Here is a 23,442-nt window from a genome sequence, read left to right as displayed (position 1 = left end):
CAAACTTTTACTGGTAGTGTGTATATATATATATATATATATATATATATATATATATATATATATATATATATATATATATATATATATATATATATATATGGGGATTGGAAATGATGCAGACAATTACATTGATGGAAGCCACAATCTATCTGCAATATTAAAGCTGATCTACCCCCTAAAAAAATGTATACAAAAATAATTAACAGAGTTGGGTAGGTTACTTCCTAAATTTAATTCGTTAGATTTACTAGTTACCTGTCAAAATTGTAATCAGTAACGTAACTTTTGGATTACCCAAACTCACTAGCATAATGTGATTACTTTCAGTAACCTTTGAACTACTTTCCCCTTAACACTAGAAAAGCCTGGCCTCTTTGTACCTCCCTTCAGGCCAATGAGGAGTCATCTTGACTCAACATTCTAACAGTCTAATAAATTGATTTAAATGTATGCTATCGGAATACACCAAATGTGCAAAACAACAGTTCTGGTTCACATAGTGAAGTTGGGAGTTAGCTAAGTGTAAGTAATGGTTACGAGTGGCTAACGCGGCCGGCTCGAAGAAAAAAAACGGAAAGAAATTTCCCCAGAAGTTCCCTAGAATGTCTTTAATGTGCAATTTCAAACGCACCAGGAACATAAATGATGTGAGGCCTGCTTTTTTTAAAACACCTGCTGCCTCGCAACTGTCACGGCTAATGGCACCGGTTACTATATAAATCACAGCAAGCTGTAATTTCCAGTATCAGAGAAATTATTACATTGAGCATATGTCAGTGAATGCTATTTTAATGACTGCTTCACTACTCCACTTACAGCTCAGGTAACGGACCATCTTGGAGCGAACGCACTGCTGTAAAAATGTCTCCCTCCCTCCCTCTTTCTCCCTTCCTCGACTCGGTACTGGTACCCCGTGTATGTAGCCAAGTTATCTTACTCATTCTGTATTTATTATTACTTTTCTATTATTTCTCTATTTTCTCTCTCTCTGCATTGTTGGGAAGGTCCCGTAAGTAAGTATTTCACCATTAGTCTACACCTGTTGTTCACGAAGCATGTGACAAATAAAATTAGATTTGATTCTCTCCCTTCCTCCCCCCCTCTCTCCCTCCCTCTCTCACTCTCTCTCTCTCCCCCCTCGCTCGCTCCCTCCCTCCTATTCTTTTAATTAGAACCAGAGAGCTAGACCCAGAGGACAAGATCTAAGCAGGTTTCTCTATGGGGATAGCTAGGTGCTCTCTCTCCTTCCGCAGAAGTGCCTCTTTATTTATCACGGGGAATCTAAACTTCCTCCCAGATGCTGACCTGAAGTGAAACGGACACATAGAACGGGTATTTCGAATGTGTTCCCAATCTTGTGGCAGGGCGTCACAGGCCATTTACAGCTGACTACTCCCATGAGTCTTAATGTGAGAGAGAGGAGAGAGAGAGAGAGAGAGAGAGAGAGAGAGAGAGAGGGGGGGCACTGACTTTGCTGATAACTTCTTTATTGAGGAAAAATGTACTTACTATGACTGTGATATGTGGTTGTTAAGATGAATGCACTAACTGTAAGTCGCTCTGGATAAGAGCGTCTGCTAAATGACTAAAACGTAAAATGTAAATGTAGAGCGAGACCCGGCCGCTATTGGCATTAACACAATAGTCAGGCCAACGGTTACCCATCAATGAAAAAGCAGTGTAAAATATAATATGCAGATGAACCGAGCCAACTAAGCCATTACTTTGAGTGAACGATCATAGCTATAACTTTGAAAGGCTTTCAACTAAGGCAGATGTTTTTTTTTATTAACGTTTTTAAATGAAAAATACAAATTTGTTAAATGGTTGTGAAATGGGCTAAAAATAGAAGGGAATGCATCCTAAGGGCTGAGGCATTGACAGAGTGATGGTGGAGTAGAGTATAGGCTGGCTGGGTGGGTGCCTGAGGCATCAGGGCATTGGACCACTGAGGATGGGTAGCAGCCTGGTCTCACTGGCCCAATCAGCCCATCTTCTCTGGATTACAGGAAGGTTTTACAGGGTAGCAGGGCCAGTCAACCACTTATACAGTCAACCACTTATACAACTGACCCGTCTGGCACACCAGAGAATCCTTCCCTTTCCCCTGGGCCATCCAAAAATCACTAACCCTTTACAGTATTTCCCATTTTAATGTACTATATCTTTGAGGGAGTAAAAAAGTGTGAGAAAGTATTTGCGTGATTGGGTGTGTGTTGTGTGAAAGGCTGCCTGTCTCTAGTCTGTGTCCTGTCATTGAGCAACTATTCTACCCCCTCCCTCCTCTCTCTCCCCTCTCCTGTGCCTGCTATGTGAAACTGAGGGGGGTGAAGCCACCCCTTCCCCTGGTCCCACATGGTCCATGTTAAGGGATGTGAAAGCATTGAAACCCCGTAACAATAACCTTCTTCCTTTGAGCTGCAGGTCCTGCCGAGCCGAGGCCCTCTCTTAGCCTCCCTCCCTCCATTCACTGGCAGTCATACTTCCACCCCCAGCCGCACTACACTATACTTGAGCCACGCATTGATGTGTCAATCCCTTCTTAGGCGTTTTTTTTCTTCAGCCTTCACTTTCATAACGCAACTCAAGACAAAAAAATGGATTCCCTCTTAATACTCCTAGTAAAAAGGCTGTATGAGGCAGCGCTTAGATTTTTAACGGCCGGGCTCTGGTCTCAATCATACAGTCCACAGTCAGTGGACATCTGGATCGCATCTCCCCGTTCTCCTCCATGCAATCAGACACACTAGAGCTATGGAGCTGATGCTGGGCTCTCCCTGCTGCTGCTCTCCACAATGTGGGTGCAACATGTCGTTATAGCACATTGCATTCTGAGAATGTTGTTTTTAGGGGGGTGAAAGCTTCCGAGATTCCAAATAATGGTGCGTTCAAGGTAGGCCTAGTGCCAACAAACAGGCAGAGTGGAGTCATCGCCGTTCACCACCTTTCCCTACAAACTCCTTCCAGTCCCCAAGCGGCCCCATTCATTCATTCATTCCACACTGACTGAGAGGTCTCTAGAGGGCACTCCAGTTCAGCTCATAGGTCTGCCTGCTCTTGCTGTGGCAAAATGGCCGCCTACATAAAAGCCAAGGTGGTCATTATCTGAGACCACAGGTCCACCGCGACGTGGAGTGGAATATAACAGTAATGCCCTCGCTCTACAGGTCAGACACATTTATAAACGGCTGGCACAGTCAGGAGAACCTAAATGGTTGTTAGACTCCAATTAACAAGCACACAAAAAAAGGCTAAACCTATTACTCCAGGGATAGGGAAAAAAAATATATATATATATATATATATATATATATATATATATATATATATATATATATATATATATATGATGAACTGTAGGTGGTGCTAAAGAAACGTGAGGAATTTTCACACTACATTTTTAACTAGACTGGCAGGGTGCGATGTGAGATCCACCACACACCACATGTTTGGCCTCCACAGAGGAATCAGTCACACCCCAGCTCCACAGTGGGGACACTCCGCTCCATCTAGCAGGGAACAAGCTGTGCTGAGACGTCACTAGCATCTGGAACCTGGAATACACCACTCAAATACACAGAGAGAGAAGAACGTCACACACCATACCACAAGGGCCAACTGGGGACCAGAGATGCACAGTGAGTGGTGGACCAGTAACATTTCCCAGGCCCCTCCAGCAGCATGGCCGGTGTGCTGTCTGCCTGCCTGCTCCTCCATCATTATCACAAGAGAGGGTTTCTATACGCGTGCCTTCTGCAATGATCGATCGCAACCCCACCTGCTAATTCTGCCACGCTTTAAAGGTACCGCTCAGGTACCACCTCACTTATCTCCATTCACTGCCCTTTTCCGAGACTTTAATCACTATTTTTGTACACTCAGAGCCTCAGACGGGTTGCTTTCCATCTTCCCACACGTCGTTTGGCCCCGTGTGTAGGGCCCTCTGGGACTGGGAGGCTCGTAAACGTGGGGAGGGGAGGTGGAGGTAGGGGGGTGAAAGGTCAAAGTGAAAGGAGCGTTTGGCCCTGCTCAGGGACACCCGAGGGTGGTGTGGTGGGGCTGTGAGGCCGGGCTGGGTCCTCCACCCCTCCTCTGGTTTATTTTCTCTGATGGGCTTGGTGTAAATATCCTTCTTTAAAGCCCTGGGAATGGGAATGTGTACAGTGCAGTCAGTCCCTCCACAGAGGTAGAGGTGGTGGGAGAGTAGAGCTGGATGGAGAGCGGGGGAGGAGAGACCCCCGGTGAGCCCCTCCAGCTGCCATGATGACATCACTCAGAGGAGAAGAAGAAGAGATGGGCCGCTGGGCGGCTGCCAGCTGTAGTGGTCTCTGATACTGCCTCGCACTCTCACCATCTGCCTGTTTATGTTTAATGGTTTGAATGTATGACATATGGATGCGTGTGTGGAGGAATGTATGTATTTGTTTACATGACTTCCCCTGTGTCTGACTAACACAATGATGGGCAGCATCCATATGTGTGTGTGAGAAAGTTTGAGAGAAAGCGAGAGAGTTAAATACACTAGGAACATCTCACCCTTCCAGGGTTATACAGTTTAAGCCCAGAACAGCCAACAGAGTTAAATGAGGCATTGGTCAGGGCTTACTGGGTTCCTGAGGGACTAATTGGGGTCCAAGGGGCTGGCTGCCTGTCTAGGGACCTGTTAGTTACTATGAGTTAATAAAGGGGTCTGGGGTCTGGCTGCCTGTCTAGGGACCTGTTAGTTACTATGAGTTAATAAAGGGGTCTGGGGTCTGGCCCTTCTCTCTTTCTTATTCATTCATTGAGTATAACGAGGCTGCATGCATTAGCTTTTCAAAGGCCAGTCTGCCTGCTACCCCGTCAAAACACACTGCCACTCTCTACCCGTCTCACTCTGGCCATTAACGACCACTAACACAGGACTCACAGCTGCTCCTTATACAGTAGGCCTCGTAAGGGGAACACCACACATCGTATAATATTGTGTTTCTATGGAACGCTGGCGATCTCCATCTGCTACAAGCAAAGAATAACACTCAATGGAATATGATGGGGAGAAACAAAGTATTTTGTTGACATGAACAGGTGAGAGCCTTCCTGCCACGGTGGAGAGACTAGAGGCAGTTTAATGTGAGCAAGCTGTGCAGAACCAGAGATCACAGGTTACAACTGTACTGTATGTAGCGTGGCAAGACGCAATCCAGACAGACCTTTTCATTTCTTAGCAGTTGGCACTTACATTTATTTTTAATCAATCTAGCACCAAAGGGATCAAATACGCCCACATCCATATCATACCCATCACTAGTGTCTGATTATACTTATTTTCAAAGCGTCTTTGGGTTTTTGAAAATCCTATCAATTATTAATTTTGATAACCATTCTTTATTTTTCCTGGTCGAGGGGGTGTCTTGCCTGGCTGTGCACGGAATGTACAGGAATATACAGGAATGTACGATTGCATACCTGGGAGCATATGTGTGCATTCCCAAACATGCAATTATGAAAAGGCAACAGAGTTTTTCTGGAAGCTTGATGCATAGTTACCGGATCCAAACAGATACAAATAATAATTTTTATAAAGTGTCCTTACACTGTAATTGTGGTGCCCGGTACACTTTAAAATGGATTTAAACAAGCAGGCTGGTACAGCCCAGAGGCGAGGCCCCAAGAGTGTTATCCTCTCCTTGTGTCCATGGCAACAATATTATCCGACATATCCGTACATCTTAAATACCTCTCTCCATTCAGGTAAATCTGTCTAAATACAGTGTGGATAGAACAGTGCCTAGGTTAGCCCCCAGGGTACAAAATAATACTGTCTACTACACAGGCCAGGGTAGGTAAAACACACTGGCTGCTTTACAGGAATTTCCAACAATGTGCTTCGTCATTATGAAAAATAATACTGTCTACTGTCTGGGGTTTTATATGAATTGACAAAATAACTTTAAAAAGCAGTGGTTATGGCATGGTAAAGAGGTGGACTGTAAAAAAAGACCTGTGAGTGAACCTCACAAGATCTGATATGCTGCATAACAGTGGGCTTAACCTGTCCAAACAGATCTTGATTGGAGGAAGGGATGGGTTGTTGTGTGACAGGTCACATGCATCCCCTCTGATCCTTACTTTCATGGGTGACTAGGAATCATCGGCACAAACTAACTACAGTACAGTAAACTAGAGAACACACACACGTTGTCCTTATTTGGCTCTTCTTATGACCAGGATCACCATGAGCTCTCCAGTCGTTGAACTTTAGAGTTTCTCTACTCTACCGCAAAATCGTTGGGTACTAGGAATCCTTCGCATCCATCACCTGGTTACAGTACACTTAGCTAATGTCATTATTTGGCCCCTGTAAGCCCTTTCTTATGACCAGGATCACGGTATATCATCTCCCCAGGTCTATTATTATTATCATCATTATATAACGGAGTTTAACTCTATTGGACCACAAAATGGTAGGGCATGACATAGTCATGATAGTGCAGCAGTACTGACGTGGTGGATAATCATCACAAAGGAAATTCAACCTGTTTTATAATCATATACAGTAACAATTAAAACATTTGTATCTACCAAAAAAAGAAGACAAATAAAATAAACAGAGTACAGGGTCCTTACTCTCTCTCCTTCTCACTGAGCTTGTCTGTGATGGTGTCCTTGATGGAGGAGCGGGAGCCTTTGTGGATGACAGGATACCTGAGAGGGATCTGCAGGAAGCAGCTGATCATCAGCACCAAGTGGGCCGTGTAACCCAGGGCAACCGCAACGCTCCCATCATCCTTCGCTGCAGGACAAAACACAACACATAGGTCAGTCAGTCTCTGTTGGACAGGTTTACTGTGAAATAGTCTCAGAGGTTTTATACAGTATGAAACATTGTTGAATGGATCTGATATGAAATGCCATGCCTGTTAATCACTTCAATGGCTTTGTTTTAATGGGCTATTACTCCAATACATTTTAATGCTACGACTAGAAACTAAAGTTGGTCAAAATGGCAATAACAAGCTAAGCAGTCTCAGTGTTTCATAATTTTTTCAATGCTTCATGAAGCTCCACTTGAAAGGAAGTGGTCAGCAACGCTCTGACTGCAATACTAATGTATTTCATACGTGTTTCATATAAATTCATTACATTGAAATGAAAGATCAAATCGTAACGTGGTAATATAATTGGTATGTGGTAATATAATAGACATCACAAACTGGAAAACACTTTGGTAACCAAGTAATCACATGGATGAAAAGCAGTCACATTTATGTGGGCAAAGTGTTTTGAAAATGATACAGAGTGTGTTTTTGGCGACGCAACACGCAGGAAAACTTCAACTGCTGTAGAATACCTAATTTACTTAAAAATACCTAATTTATTTCAGAAATGTGCGTGAAAAGCAAAAGCGTCACGTAAAACTATCCCTGCGGGGCTTAATTACATTTTAGGGGAAAATTAGATGGTTACGGTTTCATTAACATTTCTGACTAGAAAACAGGCCCACCACCTCGCTGAAGTAAAGGAACTGCTTTCTTTGACAGCACATTAAGTTGTTTCAAGTTCTCAACTGCCGAGCAACAGGACATTGCTCCAGGCGAAGCGCTTATGCTTTCCAAATCCCCAAATCATAGTGCTTTTGTCTTAATACTTTGGAATAACAGACCGCGGCCTCCGTGAATCGTAGACTAGGAGCGCTTTGGTGTATAACTAGAAGACCCTGAATTATATAATTCTTGTGTCTGCACCTCTGACACCAGCAGAGGCCATGAAGCTGACTACCTTTTAGAATGCCAATACGTTCCATAAAACTAGTTCTATCCAACAGGAATGTCAGATAAAGGAATCATAAGTCTAACTGAAATGTACTGGGGCAACTGGAGAACCTTTTAAATCCAAAGTCAGGTAGCCTCAGATGAGGGCTTAGTTACCTCCGAGAGAGAGAAAGCACTGGGGGCCTTGTTTCCACCCCATGACCCCCTTCTTCTTAGCAGAATGTCCCCTCTACCCTCACCTTCTCCAGCCTCCCCTCCCTTCTCCTCTACCGTCTCCTCCAGTATCTCATCCAACCTATCCCCTCTCTTCTCTCCCCTCACCTTATCCAGCCTCTCCCATCTCTCGTTTTCTGTCCCCAGTCTCCTCCAACGTCACCCCTCTACCTTCTCCCCTCAGTCTCCCCAGGCAGGGCTGGTTGGATTAGGCTGTGCAGCCCTGACCCCGGTGGCTCACTAATCTACAACATCCTACCCTGCAGGCAGCCCTCTCCTGTCTGTCACCCAGCAACAACACAGTTCCAGACATGATCGGCTTAATACTGGGCTGGCTCTGCTCTCAGGGAGGGCCCACAGAAATCAGAGCAGGGGTGAAGTGTCAAAGGTCAGGCCTCCATGATGGGGTAGTTTCAGCCTGGGGTACTGTATAGGTGTAGGCAGCCTCCCGAGTGGTGCAGTGGTCTAAGGCACTGCATCGCAGTGCTAGCTGTGCCACTAGAGATTCTGGTTCGAATCCAGGCTCTGTCGAATCCGGGCGCGACCGGGAGACCCATGGGGCTAATAACGTATGCACTCACTAACTAAGTCGCTCTGGATAAGAGTGTCTGCTAAATGACTAAAATGTAAAAGTAAAAAATGTAGTGGTTAAAGTGGTGTTAGACAGGAACGTCTGACCAGGTAGACCATCCTTCTCACCTCCTGTAGGCCTCTGTCCCTCTCACTCTCTGTTCTCCTACACAGCCATACCACATGCACCACACCACACTCCCTCAAGGCTGAGAGGGAAGGGAGGACAGGACAGGCCGGAGGGGGGTTGTGAGTGGGTTAGGATGCCCCCTGTAGGCCTCACCATCTCCTACAGCAATGCCACACCACATGCTGCGTGGTTTACTCACTAGATATCCACCACCCCCGCGGGGCTCGGAGGGCGAGGCAGCCGCACACCTCTACAGGAGATGGGAAGCCACTCACCGCTGCAAACACAAACAACGAGCCGTCACGTCAGCACGGGGATGAGGGGAAGGCTGCTGCATCCAAGGAAAGGGGTCTGGAGATCGAGGCAGCGTTTGGGGTGGGTCGGGGGATAGCAATGGAGGGGTATTAAAGAAGCCACACAGGCGAAACCTGGCTCCCATTAGTCCCCATACCTCAACTCCACTTCCCCCTGTCTTTGAAGTCGTGCTTCCCTGGCTGAGAAAGCCAAATCAGATTTTCCACAACACATACGGGTGCGACATGGAGGGAATTAGATTAATAACACTTCCAAATGTAAGCCCCTCTTGAATTATATCATCTTATTCAGACCTCTGCCGTGTAAACGCACACACACACACAACGCGAAATCCTCATCTGCTGCCTTTGAACACACCCACAGTAAATGAGACAGACTTCTGACATACAGTACTTTGCAGATGATACTATTCAGCATGCATACATATGCAGAAATGGTGGGCTGAACTAACAGACCAGCAGAGTGGTGTGACTGAAACTCAGAATGTCCCTTTTTCAGTCTCATCCATTCACTACCTCCCAGTCCCTCTCACCCATGGGTCTGGTCCTTATAAAGTAGCTGGGCAGCAGAAACCACAGACTCCAGAGGTCAAATACACAGGAAGCAATTTCCACATTCTTGGATGATGGGGAGCACTCTGTAGGTCCTGGACCAGCTTCCATTAACAAAAGGTTGCTACCAGGGAGTATGGTGAAACCTTTCTGGTGTAACTACTGACTCTGTATCAAGGTATTTAATCTAGCCCATACACTGTCTTACACAGAGTTTCCTCCACCAGCCACTACTTATAAAACACTCATTGTACCTCAGAGCAGATATTATTCTGCGTCCCAACTTGCACTCTTTTCCCATTCCCTATATAGTGCCCATAAAAATGGTACTGCACTATATATAGGGAATAGGGTGCCATTTGGGACTCAACCATAGTGTCTCTATTACAGCAACCATAGTGTCTCTATTACAGGAGAGGATTAGAGCATCTGCTTAGACGGATCCATGGAACCTCTGAGATGGAGTACTGGCTCACACTTATTATATGTAGATGGTGATGTAGAACCAAAAGAGAGGTCAGTTTGAACCTTCAATAAAAGGAAGCAGATGCGCCCTGTTTTATGCGTGTCTCTGTGTCACTCCAAACCCTTCCGTTTCCCGTTGAAATAGATATGTTACCTTGGAAATCCTCAGAGTTGGGCAGCTTCACTCCACAGATGACATAATCGGACTGATTAGCCTGCAGGGAAATTAAACGAGTTTTATGAGGATGAGAATCCAAGAAGCAACAATACCATATTCAGAAAACAAGAGAGAAAACATAGAGAGGAAAGGGAAAAGCTTCGGGAGCAAAGAGGACTCTCTCCTTAGAAATTGTATTTTAATGACCACTGAGTATTTAAGCTGTTCAGCTCCGTCGCAGAACATTTCAGATTGAAACTTTAACTGATTTCAAAACACAGGGAATGTAAGTGGTTGGCCACTCCAAAGAGTCCAAAGGGCTGAGAAAGCATTTCTTCTCAAGCTTTTCTCTTCTCTCACTCAAGGCTTTCTCTCTTGTTCTCCATAGTTGTCATGCTGACTACAGCCCATACTGTGTAGTATATGGGACTAGGCAAATTTCTAGTGTGACACCAGACATGACTGTAGGAGGAGTGTGTGTGTCTGTGTCTGTGTGTGTGTGTGTGTGTGTGTGTGTGTGTGTGTGTGTGTGTGTGTGTGTGTGTGTGTGTGCGCGCTACTCAGGAGGAGGTTACTCACGGGTGTGGTGACCACGTCGATGGGGTAGATGTAGGAGAGCTCAGAGAGGAGCTGACGACAGCGGAAGGTGAGCTGAGCATTGGACTTGAGAAACAGTTCTCTGGGGAGACAGACACAGAGACCGTCACACGGTCACTTGATGACTCAGTCAGACTCACTGAGCAACACAAAGAGGACAGTAACAGAGGAGGAGGAAGAGAACAGAGGGAGGACTGGAGACAGGGATATAGAGAGGCAGGAGGATAGAAAGGGGGAAATGACGGAAAACGGGTGTAAGGGAGAGATGAGGAGGTGACGAAGAGGAGAAACGGGGGATGGCGAGAGAGACCGGGGGAAGGCACTCTACAGTACCGTAATATACACTGAGTGTACAAAACATTAGGAACACCTGCTCTTTCCATGACATAGACTGACCAGGTGAATCCAGGTGAAAGCTATGATCCCTTATTAATGTCACTTGTTAAATCCACTTCAATCAGTGTACATGAAGGGGAGGAGACGGGTTCATTATGGATTTTTAAGCCTTGAGACAATTGAGACATGGATTGTGTACAGTATGTGTGCCATTCAGAGGGTTCCTAGGCAAGACAAAAGATTGAAGTGCCTTTGAACGGGGTATGGTAGTAGGTGCCAGGCGCACCGGTTTGAGAGTGTCAAGAACCGCAACGCTGCTGGGTTTTTCACGCTCAACAGTTTCCTGTGTGTATCAAAAAAGGACATCCAGCCAACTTGACACAACTGTGGGAAGAATTGGAGTCAACATGGGCCAGCATCCCTGTGGAACGCTTTCGACACCTTGTAGAGTCCATGGAAGGTGTTCTTAATATTTGGTATACTCAGTGTATATGAATAACAGGTGAGAGAAAAATAACAATAGAGGGGATGGGGAAAGACGTGAGGCGAGACCTGACATCTCAGCTGGTGAGAGAGAGAGAGAGAGAGACAGAGACAGAGACAGAGACAGAGACAGAGACAGAGACAGAGACAGAGAGAGAGAGAGAGAGAGAGAGAGAGAGAGAGAGAGAGAGAGAGAGAGAGAGAGAGAGAATAAGGGTGTAGGTAGGGTGTACGTTAGTAATGAGGGGTGACGGTGCGTTAATGGGAGACTGAGGTTGAAGAGAACAGCAAGGGTGTGTATGTCTTGGCCCAGGCCTGGATGAGAGAGACCTAATGGCTCAGCTCTGAATCATCTCCACAGTAATTGTAAGAGCAACTCAATTATCATAACTGCCTAATTAAATCATGGGTTGTCCCCCCCGGGACAGGTCCAAAAATCACCACAGGCCCCTTAGACCAGCTCTGAGCTGTTCCATTAGCAGACTTGGCGGGGGGGACAACCAATGAGCCTGACCTGCCTAGGTGAGAAGGGGAAACGTCTGGAATAATGTTTGCTTTCTTATGTCCACCTCTTGACGGCTACTGGAGTCTGACTTCAGACAAGTCAGAGAACTCAAAAGTGTATGTGTGTGTGTGTGTGTGTGTGTGTGTGTGTGTGTGTGTGTGTGTGTGTGTGTGTGTGTGTGTGTGTGTGTGTGTGTGTGGTTGTGTGTTATATATACACAGTATGGCCTATGTGTACATTGTGTGTGCACATGTTTGACTATGTGTGCGTGTCCCATTCAACAATTTAAACCAGCACTTGGGGAGTACAGTTTTGTGGATAATGGCCCATCAATTCAGACAGATGAAAAGGTGTTGGGGAGAAAATGATCATTGGATATGAACAGCCTTTCCTCCATGCTCCTCGCCCCCTCCATTCTGCTCTGCCTTTGGTCGGCTGCCTGCCTTGGCCCTTACCATTATACAGTTGAAAATCTCTGGTCTTACTGTGGTGGCTTTGTAGGCTCAGAAGATCCAGATGATTACCATGTCAATCATTTGATCTGACCCTTCATACATAGAAACCGCCATAGAAACCTCACATCTCAGTACAGCAGGCTTTCTCTTATCTGTTCTGGTTAAGCCCAGATGCAAGACAATCCCCACATCAAACCCACACCATCAAAGGCAGACACATTTACAGGAACCTGGTTATTACATGAACTCAGCAACTCTCCCTAACAAATACTTTTTTTTCACCCAATGAACTTTAAATACACTTTTTTTCCAGGAGTGGATGTTAGGCAGATGCATGAATGTCAAAGTAAATTTCCCTGGTTACATGATGCGTTGGTGGGTTTCTCTGCCCGGCCAGCTATAGCTAGTGTGTATACTGTAGCAGTGCTGTGCTGTGCTGTTGCTTCTGCTCTGCCTTGACCCCATCACTGCCAGGTACCCAGCCAAACTAACTCTGTATCCAGGGTGCACCCCTGCAGGCCAAGACAAACACATCAGACTGGTCTTTGACACAATCTGCTTACTCTCTCTCAGGCTAAAACTACAAATAGGCAGCACCGAGCCAACACCCCTCTTTGTAAGCAGAATGTAATCTCTCCACAGGATTTAGAACAATTGACAGCATATTTGAACACACCATTCTGTGGGGTCTGGGTAATTTCTAGCAGATGGTGTGGAGAACCAACGGGATGGAGCGTGTGTGTGTGTGTGCGCATGAATAAATAAATGCTTCAATTACAGGTTGACACGTACCTTTTGGCAGTGCATTCTTTCTGCTGCTCTGTTAACGACTCCCTCTCCATCCCCAGACTCTGGTGTTTGGTGGAGAATGCTTCCTCTAGGGAGAGATAAGGGGGGATGAGAGAGAGAGAGAGAGAGAGAGAGAGAGAGAGAGAGAGAGAGAGAGAGAGAGAGAGAGAGAGAGAGAGAGAGAGAGAGAGAGAGAGAGAGAGAGAGAGAGAGAGAGAGAGAGAGAGAGAGAGAGAGAGAGAGAGAGAGAGAGAGAGAATGAGGTGGTAAATTACCAGGTGTGTTCTGTTCTGGTAAATTTACACAGGTGTCTGGGCGTGTTTCTTGGTCTAATGCCAACCACATTAAACACTGGTAACATCACACGGTTACATTGATCAGGGGAAAAAAACTTTTCCTTCCGACACACACCACATAAAACCACTACACATGAATAATGATGGCAGGATTTGTTTGACTTTTGAAGTCAAATGAAGTCAAATAAATAGAAGCATTTAGATAAGGAAGTGTGATTACAAATTTAAACACTGATACGGATGTAGCTAGGCATATTAAAACCACAGTTCCAACTCTGCACCTGGAACAATGTACGATGGGACAAAGAGTTTTTGACTAAATGAACAAACATTGTTTTGTGTGTTAATAGAAAACACTTGACTTTGGTACAGTATGTTCAGTAACACATTCAAAAGGCATAAACATCTTTACCTGAACAAATATGGCCCAAGATCTGGCTATCAGGCATCAATACCAACCCCAACTTCCTCCCAACCATCCCATCTCATGTACCTCGCTGTTGACAAGCTGAATAGAGAACAGATAGAGTGGCTCCAATACACACTCGTCTTTACACACAATTTAAAACCCAGCTGGTTTAACTGAACTTCTCTTCCACTGCATGTTACCTGTCAAAGCTGGTCTGCCCAGACAGGAAGACCAAAGTAGGAGTGGAGGGGAGGATAGAGGGGGGGTGCAAGGAGGAAGAGAGAAGGGTAGGTTCGGGTGCCAGGGCCAAATCTTCATCAGATTAGGGATGACGAGAAAGATACTGTTTGGGACTGGGCAGATTAGTCAGCCCTTCTGGTTTAAACCATGTCTCGAAAACAGCGTTCAAAAGGTTGGGTCCCCCTTCACCTGCATAGGCCCTGAGCTCACCCTGGCTTTTATGTAACCGCCACTACTAACCCCCCCTCCCTCCATCCCTCCATCCCCGTCGCATCAAAGCCTCTGCCGCCAAACTAAAACAAATGGAGACACGTGTGTGTGTGTGTGTGTGTGTGTGTGTGTAAAAACATGTGTGAGTGTGTGTGTGTGTGTGTGTGTGTGTGTGTGTGTGTAGAAGGCTACGCTGCAGTGCCATGTTTGGCTACGTCACACAGCTTTAGAGATGTTATTCTTTCATCGCCCTCCAATGTTGTTGTGTTCTCTCCTCAGAGACAAAATAATCATATCCACCTTCACTACCTCCATGTCATGAGTGGAAAAACGGCCACACGCCCTCGTATAAAGAGCTACCTCTTTCCATCTCAGTAGAAAGGAAAGCGAAATAGAGAGTGAGAGAGGAGAGGGAGAGAGAGAAAAGAGAGAAAGTGGAAGGGAGGGAGAGCAAAGGAAAGCTGGAGGTAGAAGGGGATAAAAACATGAAACAAGGACAGGGTGTGTTACTGTGTAACGATGGAGGAAGTGACTGTCCTGTGACCCGTGTTGGTTAGAGACAGAAAGCCATGAAACATCATAGGATGTCTGCCCTTTAATAAGACCTCCTTTCCTTTTCTTTCCCTTTTCTAGGGCCCTGCGATGTTCTCTCCATCCTGCTCTCCTCTCTTCTGTCCTGATGAAAGGCCTGAGAAGAACATCTTGTTCTCCAACACTCTCCGTGTGGGAGAACAAAGAGGGTAGAGGGAGAAAGAAAATGAATGACAGTGAGAAAGGTCTCTCTAGTTGTTCCTATTATAACTCCTCTAGGCCCATGTCCAGACCAGTAATACCACTCATTAGTAAGACAGTCTCCCTCTCTCGCCCTCACTCACTCATGGCCACTATGCAGCTGAGGGAACTGGTGACTGTGGGTGTAATGGTGATAGGTTTAATGTGGGGACAAGAGTGCTGAGCTGTCCAGTGTGTTGATGTGATAGATACCCCCACATCTCTCGCCACTTTATAAACCCTGACTCTTAACTCTAGGTAACTAACTCCGCCACTGACGTTTATTGGCCTTCATTCGCCTCGGTGCCGTGGCAGAGAGTGAAAATAACTGTTAATAACCACGATAAAGACTTTTTACTGTCCTAATTTATAACGTCTGCTTAAGGTGGTAGAGGGGAATATTAGGCGAGAGGAAATTGTGACAAGAAAAAAGCGAACCAGAGGAAGAGTAGTGTTGACGCCATGACTGTACATTAAGCAGAAGGCTGTGGGGGTTAAGGTTAAAATAATGCTCCGTCTTCTCTGGGCTTTGTCTCGGTGAAGAATCACAGCTCTCCTCAGTCCTCTTACACATGCATACACAAACACAGGCATTCACACGCATACGCATGCACACAAACACACACAGGGATGCAGTCCACCATCATAGCAAATCAGCGGCCATTGTACAGCCAGTCGTTAACCTGTCATCAAGATGATCACTGGCCCTGGTGCTGTCCTATCAGCTGGAAGTTCACACACTGTCAGGGGTGGCTAAGTGTAGCACACACACACACACACACACACACACACAAACACAGAGAGCCTGCGGGCGTCTGCCAGCTTCATAGCATTCCTCACATGCCTGCACCCTCACACAAACACCCCTGTAGGTGCTGTATATTTGGGTTTGACCCCCATTTGTTTTTACAGTAAAGGGGATCGTCTGAAAAACAGTCATTTCACAGAAAGGAATGAGGACCGGAAACAGACAGAGCAAATGTGATATGATCCTAAAGGCTGCATTCCCAGACTGTGTTTCAGTAAAGCTCAATGTGATCTAGCCACGTGGGCAGAATGGGGGGGACGTGGGAAGAGATCAGAGACTCTGGTCCTCGTTGTTCACTGAGGTGAGTCAGGTGACCAGGTCTCTTGCTATAGAAACCATACATACCTAACCTGATCTTGTCCACTACCAGGTACTTTTCCTTCTCTCTTTAAATAAACACACGTCCTCTCTTCACAAAGGACATTCTTAATCTGAGCCTGCAAGAATTCCATCCAGCAGTGGTCTGAGTGGTGACAGAGGATTAAGGGCCATTTGTCAGGACGGGGACACAAAGACAACCTTACCCTGACCCCTCCTAGTAGTGTGTGTGTGTGTGTGTGTGTGTGTGTGTGTGTGTGTGTGTGTGTGTGTGGCCTACTGTGTGTGGCCTACTGTGTGTGAGCCTGGAGGGTATGAACACAGTGTGTGCAGGGATGATGGGCTGCAGTGCGGATGATGGTCTGCAGTGCAGACAACCAGTCAAATCATTAACAGAAGTCATCTTAGGGAGAACCAAGCCAGCATGGCGTCCTGCGCCTTGGCCAAACACAAAACCTGGATCCATCACAGCCTTAGTCCCCCCCAGTCCTCTTTGAACACACCCTACCATACCCTGCTGTTAACCAACACTGCCCACCCCACCCTGCTGTTAAACAAATACACTAACAGACTGGTCAGAGAAAACAGGAGAGGTAGAAGGAGGGAGGGAGACGGAGAGCGGAAGACAGAGAGAGGGAGACGGATGGGTCTGTCAGAAGCGAAAGCTTTGAAAATCACTCGGACACAAGGAGTGGAGGGTCAACCTGATCTGGTCCCAGGTCCATCCGAGACATGACCTCTCAAAACGACTGGAAGCTCATTTGATGTGCCTTCCCTGTTTGCTCATATTCCTCCTATGACTAGCGGGTGCCATTTTTTATGAAAGGTTGATAACACACCTCACAGTCACAGAATGAATGAATGCCTATACTACGTACAGGACAGCTGTGTAAGTACTTAAAAAATGTGATTCACTAGTTTTAATGATCTAAGCCACCTGTATCTGGGCCAAGACATTAATATCAATGCCATACAAGTATGTATGTACTGTACTGCATGATCTATTACGTGTGCATGTGCATGCACATGTGTGAACCTGTCTGTAAGTGCCCATCACGGTGGGTGTTGAATATGAACTCTGCTAGGTTTTTTATTTCCCTGCGGACATAACGGATATGCAGCAGTAAACTTGCCAGTAAAACAAACCCACCCATCCCAGACATGATAGAGCCAGCAGTTATTCTGTTATTGAACCCATATAATTGACTCAACGACTTTACCGGCCCTGGAAGGACAATCTGGCTGGCCGACACAGAAAAGTCTCTGTCTGAGAGTGTCGCACAGCCAGGGGAAAAACTGTCACTAGTGGAGTGACTCAGAGACTCCAGCCAGTCAACAGTGAAAGAGGTTTCCTGTGTGTGAGATGTTGTACTGTACTCTAGTGTACTGTAATGGTCTGGAGTGGAACATGCAGTAAAATACAGTAGTCCAAGAACGGCAGTTGGCTGACCGTCAGTATACCAGTCTCGTAGGCTGTGTCAAAGGTAGTGCACTATATAGGGAATACTAGGGTGCCGTTTAGGACAACCCCAGTGTAAGGTACATATTAGGAGTACAATCTCATATGGACCCCAGTCCCCACAATGTATGCTATTTGAAATTGTAATATCTCGTGGCTTGGAAATCCCAGTCTATTGTGTCTGTAACTCCAAATACCCTTTACCTTTCTTCTGAAGCTGTGCTCTCTCCTTCTGCCGCAGGTCTGTCTCCCGGCCCAGCACTTTCCTCTGTCTCTCCAGCTCACCTCGTAGTATCCCTAGACGCAGCTGCATACACTCCCGCGCCTTCTTCTGCAGAGAGAGAGAGAGCAAAGAAAGGAGAGAGAGAGAGAGAGAGAGAGAAAGGTGGAGAGGAGAAAATGAAGAATAAACAGAGAGTGTGAGAAAGAAAGAAAAAGAAAGAGAATACTTTTCACCACAGTAAGTGCTTTTCATTATTCCAGCTCACCACCATATCCCCATTAGGTCCCTCAGAACAAGACACACAATCTAGGGCCAATCCCATTACAAACTAATTCAATACGCCTCTCCTAACCCAAAAGACACTGACTGTCAATACTGGATGGATGAAGACAATTGGGGCCTCAAACAAGCTCTTTCGAAAGAACCCCTCCAAAAGCCCTCACGAGAGGAATTGGAGATCCTCATGCAGAGGGCAAAAGTGAGTTAACCCCTTCATGTCCATAACGGAAACTTGTTCTCTGAGCTTACTGATTGACAAATCAGAATAAATACTTTTTTAATTGGCCAAAGTGTTTCTCTACAATGAGAGTTTTTGATATTGTACTATATTTAGTCTTTGGACACATTTCAGGAATCAAGTCATGTGAATACATGTTCAAATTATCAGATCTTAATAATATTTGGTATATACACAAAAGTATGTGGACACCCCTTCAAATTAGTGGATTCGGCTATTTCAGCCACATCCGTTGCTGACAGGTGTATAAAATCGAGCACACAGACATGCAATCTCCATTGACAAACATTGGCAGTAGAATGGCCTTACTGTAGAGCTTAGTGACTTTCAACTTGGCACCGTCATAGGATGCCACCTTTCCAACAAGTCAGTTTGTCAAATTTCTGCCCTGCTAGAGCTGCCCCGGTCAACTGTAAGTGCTGTTATTGTGAAGTGGAAACGTCTAAGAGAAACAACGGCTCAGGCGCAAAGTTTTAGGCCACACAAGCTCACAGAACGGGACCGCAGAGTGCTGAAGCGCGTAAAAACCGTCTGTCCTCGATTGCAACACTCACTACCGAGTTCCAAACTGCCACTAGAAGCAATGTCAGCACAAGAACTGTTCGTCTGGAGCTTGATGAAATGGGTTTCCATGGCCAAGCAGCCGCACACAAGCCTAAGATCACCACGCGCAATGCCAAGTGTCGGCTGGAGCGGTGTAAAGCTTGCCGCCATTGGACTCTGTAGCAGTGGCAAAGCGTTCTCTGGAGTGCTGAATCACACTTCACCATCTGGCAGTCCGACGGACGAATCTGGGTTTGGCGGATGCCAGGAGAATGCTACCTGTCCCAATGCATAGTGTCAACTGTAAAGTTTGGCAGAGGAGGAATAATGGCCTGGGGCTGTTTTTCATGGTTCGTGCTACGCCACCTAGTTCCAGTGTAGGGAAATCTTAACGCTACAGCATACAATGACATTCTAGCGATTCTGTGCTTCCAACTTTGTGGCAACAGTTTGGGGAAGGCCCTTTCCTGTTTCAGCATGACAATGCCCCCGTGCACAAAGTGAGGTCCATACAGAAATAGTTTGTTGAGATCGGTGTGTAAGAACTTGACTGGCCAGCACAGAGCCCTGACCTCAACCCCATCAAACACCTTTGAGATTAATTGGAACGCCGACTGCGAACCAGGCCTAATTGCCCAACATCAGTACCCGACCTCACTAATGCTCTTGTGGCTGAATGGAAGACCCTGCAGCAATGTTCCAACATCTAGTGGAAAGCCTTCCCAGAAGACACACACACACACACACACACACACACACACACACACACACACACACACACACACACACACACACACACAGGTACTGCATACACACACTACATATATATATACACACTACATGACCAAAAGTATGTATACAGTACCAGTCAAAAGTTTGGACACACCTACTCATTCAAGGGTTTTTCTTTAATTTTACTATTGTCTACATAGAATAATAGTGAAGACATCAAAACTATGAAATAACACATATGGAATCATGTAGTAACCAAAAAAATGTTAAACAAATCAAAATATATTTTATATTTGAGATTCTTCAAAGTAGCCACCCTTTGCCTTGATGACAGCTTTGCACACTCTTGGCATTCGCTCAACCAGCTTCATGAGGTAGTAACCTGGAATGCATTTCAATTAACAGGTGTGCCTTCTTAAAAGTTAATATGTGGAATTTCTTTCCTTCTTAATGCTTTTGAGCCAATCAGTTGTGATGTGACAAGGTAGGGGTGGTATACAGAAGATAGCCCTATTTGGTAAAAGACCAAGTCCATATTATGACAAGAACAGCTCAAATAAGCAAAGGGAAATGACAGTCCATCATTACTTTAAGACATGAAGGTCAGTCAATACGGAACATTTCAAGGACTTTGAAAACCATCAAGCGCTATGATGAAACTGGCTCTCATGAGGACCGCCACAGGAAAGGAAGACCCAGAGTTACCTCTGCTGCAGAGGATAAGTTTATTAGAGTTACCAGCCTCAGAAACTGCAGGCCAGATATGCTTCACAGAGTTCAAATAACAGACACATCTCAACATCAACTATTCAGAGGAGACAGCGTGAATCAGGCCTTCATGGTCAAATTGCTGCAAAGAAACCACTACTAAAGGACACCAATAAGAAGAAGAGACTTGCTTGCACCAAGAAACACGAGAAATGGACATTAGACCGGTGGAAATCTGTCCTTTGGTCTGATGAGTCCAAATGTGAGATTTTTGGTTCCAACCGCCGTGGCTTTGTGAGACACATAGTAGGTGAACGGATGATCTCCGCATGTGTGGTTCCCACCGTGAAGCATGGAGATGGTTTGGGATGAGTTGGACCGCAGAGTGAAGGAAAAGCAGCCAACAAGTGCTCAGCATATGTGGGAACTCCTTCAAGACTGTTGGAAAAGCATTTCAGGTGAAGCTGGTTGAGAGAATGCCACCCTTTGCCTTGATGACAGCTTTGCACACTCTTGGCATTCTCTCAACCAGCTCATGAGGAATGCTTTTGCAACAATCTTGAAGGAGTTCCCACATATGTTGAGCAAAAGTCAAGGGGTCTGAATAATTTCCGAATGCACTGTATATAAACAATATCTAAAGAAATACACACACTCTCTCTCGCTCTCACACACCCCTAGATTATATGCAGCATATGCAAATTCAATGGAGACTGGAGAGTGAGTCATTTTACAGTGTTCTCTCTCTTTCTCATATCTTGAACATGTTCAAATCTTAATAATTGTCTGGACCAATACAGTGCCTTCAGAAAGTATTCATACCCCTTCACTTATTCCACATGTTGTTGTGTTACAGCCTGAATTCAAAATGGATTACATTTATTTTTTTCTCTCACCCATCTACACACAGTACCCCATAATGACAAAGTGAAAACATATTTTTTGATTTTCTTTGCAAATGTATTGAAAATGAAATACAGAAATATCTAACTTACATAAGTATTTACACCCCTGAGTCAATACATGTCAGAATCACCTTTGGCAGCGATTACAGCTGTGATTCTTTCTGGGTAAGTCTAAGAGCCCTGTACACCTGGATCGTACAATATTTGCACCTTATAAAAATTAAAAATAAAGTTCTCTCAAGTTGGTTGTTGATCATTGCTAGACAGCCACTTTCAAGTCTTGCCATAGATTTTCAAGCCGATTTCAGTCAAAACTGTAACTAAGCCACTCAGGAACATTCAATAACGTCTTGATAAGCAACTCCAGTGTATATTTGTCTCCCAGTGTCTGTTGAAAAGCAGACAACCAGGTTTTCCTCTAGGATTTTGCCTATGCTTAGCTCTATTCCGTTTCTTTTTATCCTAAAAAAACTCCATAGTCCTTGCCGATGACAAGCATACCCATAACATGATGCAGCCACCACCATGCTTGAAAATATGAAGAGTGGTACTCAGGGATGTGTTGGATTTGCCCCAAACATAACACTTTATATTCAGGACATAAAGTTCATTTCTTTGCAATTTTCTTTGCAGTTTTACTTTAGTGCCTGGTTGCAAACAGGATGCATGTTTTGGAATATTTTAATTCTGTACAGGTTTCCTGCTTTTCACTCTGACATTTAGGTTAGTATTGTGGAGTAACTACATACAATGTTGTTGATCCATCCTCTGTTTTCTCCTATCACAGCCATTAAACTCTAACTTTTTTTAAGTCAACATTGGCGAAATCCCAGAGAGGTTTCCTTCCTCTCCGGCAACTGAGTTAGGAAGGACACCTGTATCTTTGTAGTGACTAGGTGTATTGATACACCATCCAAAGTGTAATTAATAACTTCATCATGCTCAAAGGGATATTAAATGTCTGCTTTTCATTTTTTATTAATTTGTTACATTTTCGAAAAACATAATTCCACTTTGAAATTATGGGGTATTGTGTGTAGGCCAGTGACACAAAATCTCAAATTCAGTCTGTATAACAACAAAATGTGGACAAAGTCAAGGGGTGTGAATACTTTCTGAAGGCACTGTATTAAAACAATATCTAAAGAAATCCACACGTTTAAGATCTGAGAGAGAGGGAAAACGCTGTAAAATGACTCACTCTCCAGTCTCCATTGACTTGCAATGGATTTGCTTATACTTCATGGACTCTAGGGTTGGGTGTGTGAAAGAGAATGTGTGTTGATTTCTTTATATATATATATATATATATATATATATATATATAATTTGAACATGTATTCACATGACCTGATTCATGAAATGTGTCCAAAGACTAAATATAGTACGATACAGAAATGGCTGTAGTTCACAAATGACAATGAGTTGAATAGAACAGGTCAAATAACAATACTATATGCTTTTAAACAATTTAATTCTGAAATGTATTTCAAAATACATATGCTGAAGTATGATAGATAATGACAATCTTAAAATCTTCAATGTGGCCTGTCTAGACACTTGTACTAACTATGTCGACACCAAATGTCATGGATTTACACCATACAGAATGTGTCCTGTGGTGCATTTTGATATTGTACTAAATATACTACAAGGACGTGAATGGGTTTAAGGTCACTACCAAGCGAGAGAGACAACACCGCACTAACTGGTGTGAAGGACCAGTGTGTTATGCAGCAAAGTGTTATCTGATAGAAGTGGGTGGGCTTTGTGACGGGTTCATTCTGGGACTGGCATTGTGGCTGAACCCTCTAAGGCCTGGAGCAGTGCTCACTACAGCCAGGAGAGGAGAGGCCGGGCCCTTAGCTGCCTCGTCCTGACTGGACCTTCCTCGCTTCTGCCCTTTTCTCTCAGACCAGGGGTCTTCAACCTTTTCTTGCCCAGGGATCTCCGCCCAGGCAAACCGAAGACCAATGGACC

At 44.9% G+C, this 23,442-nt stretch overlaps 1 protein-coding gene across 1 annotated transcript in view; it reads right to left on the bottom strand.

Moving 5' to 3' along the window:
• LOC121573580 (UV radiation resistance-associated gene protein-like) overlaps window positions 1-23,442 on the bottom strand; it is a 152,287-nt gene that overhangs the window by 73,033 nt on the left and 55,812 nt on the right. The window contains exons 8-12 of the mRNA XM_041885670.2: window positions 18,039-18,165; window positions 13,327-13,411; window positions 10,738-10,837; window positions 10,156-10,216; window positions 6,613-6,778 (exon numbers count right to left, since the gene is read on the bottom strand). Coding sequence (XP_041741604.1) covers window positions 6,613-6,778; window positions 10,156-10,216; window positions 10,738-10,837; window positions 13,327-13,411; window positions 18,039-18,165 — 539 coding nt within the window. The remainder of the gene's footprint in view (window positions 1-6,612; window positions 6,779-10,155; window positions 10,217-10,737; window positions 10,838-13,326; window positions 13,412-18,038; window positions 18,166-23,442) is intronic.

Source organism: Coregonus clupeaformis, chromosome 9 (genome assembly GCF_020615455.1).
Source record: "Coregonus clupeaformis isolate EN_2021a chromosome 9, ASM2061545v1, whole genome shotgun sequence".
In the NCBI taxonomy this organism is placed as follows: domain Eukaryota; kingdom Metazoa; phylum Chordata; class Actinopteri; order Salmoniformes; family Salmonidae; genus Coregonus; species Coregonus clupeaformis.
The sequence above is the reverse complement of the archived record's forward strand: the minus strand, read 5'-3'. Positions and strand labels throughout refer to the sequence as shown.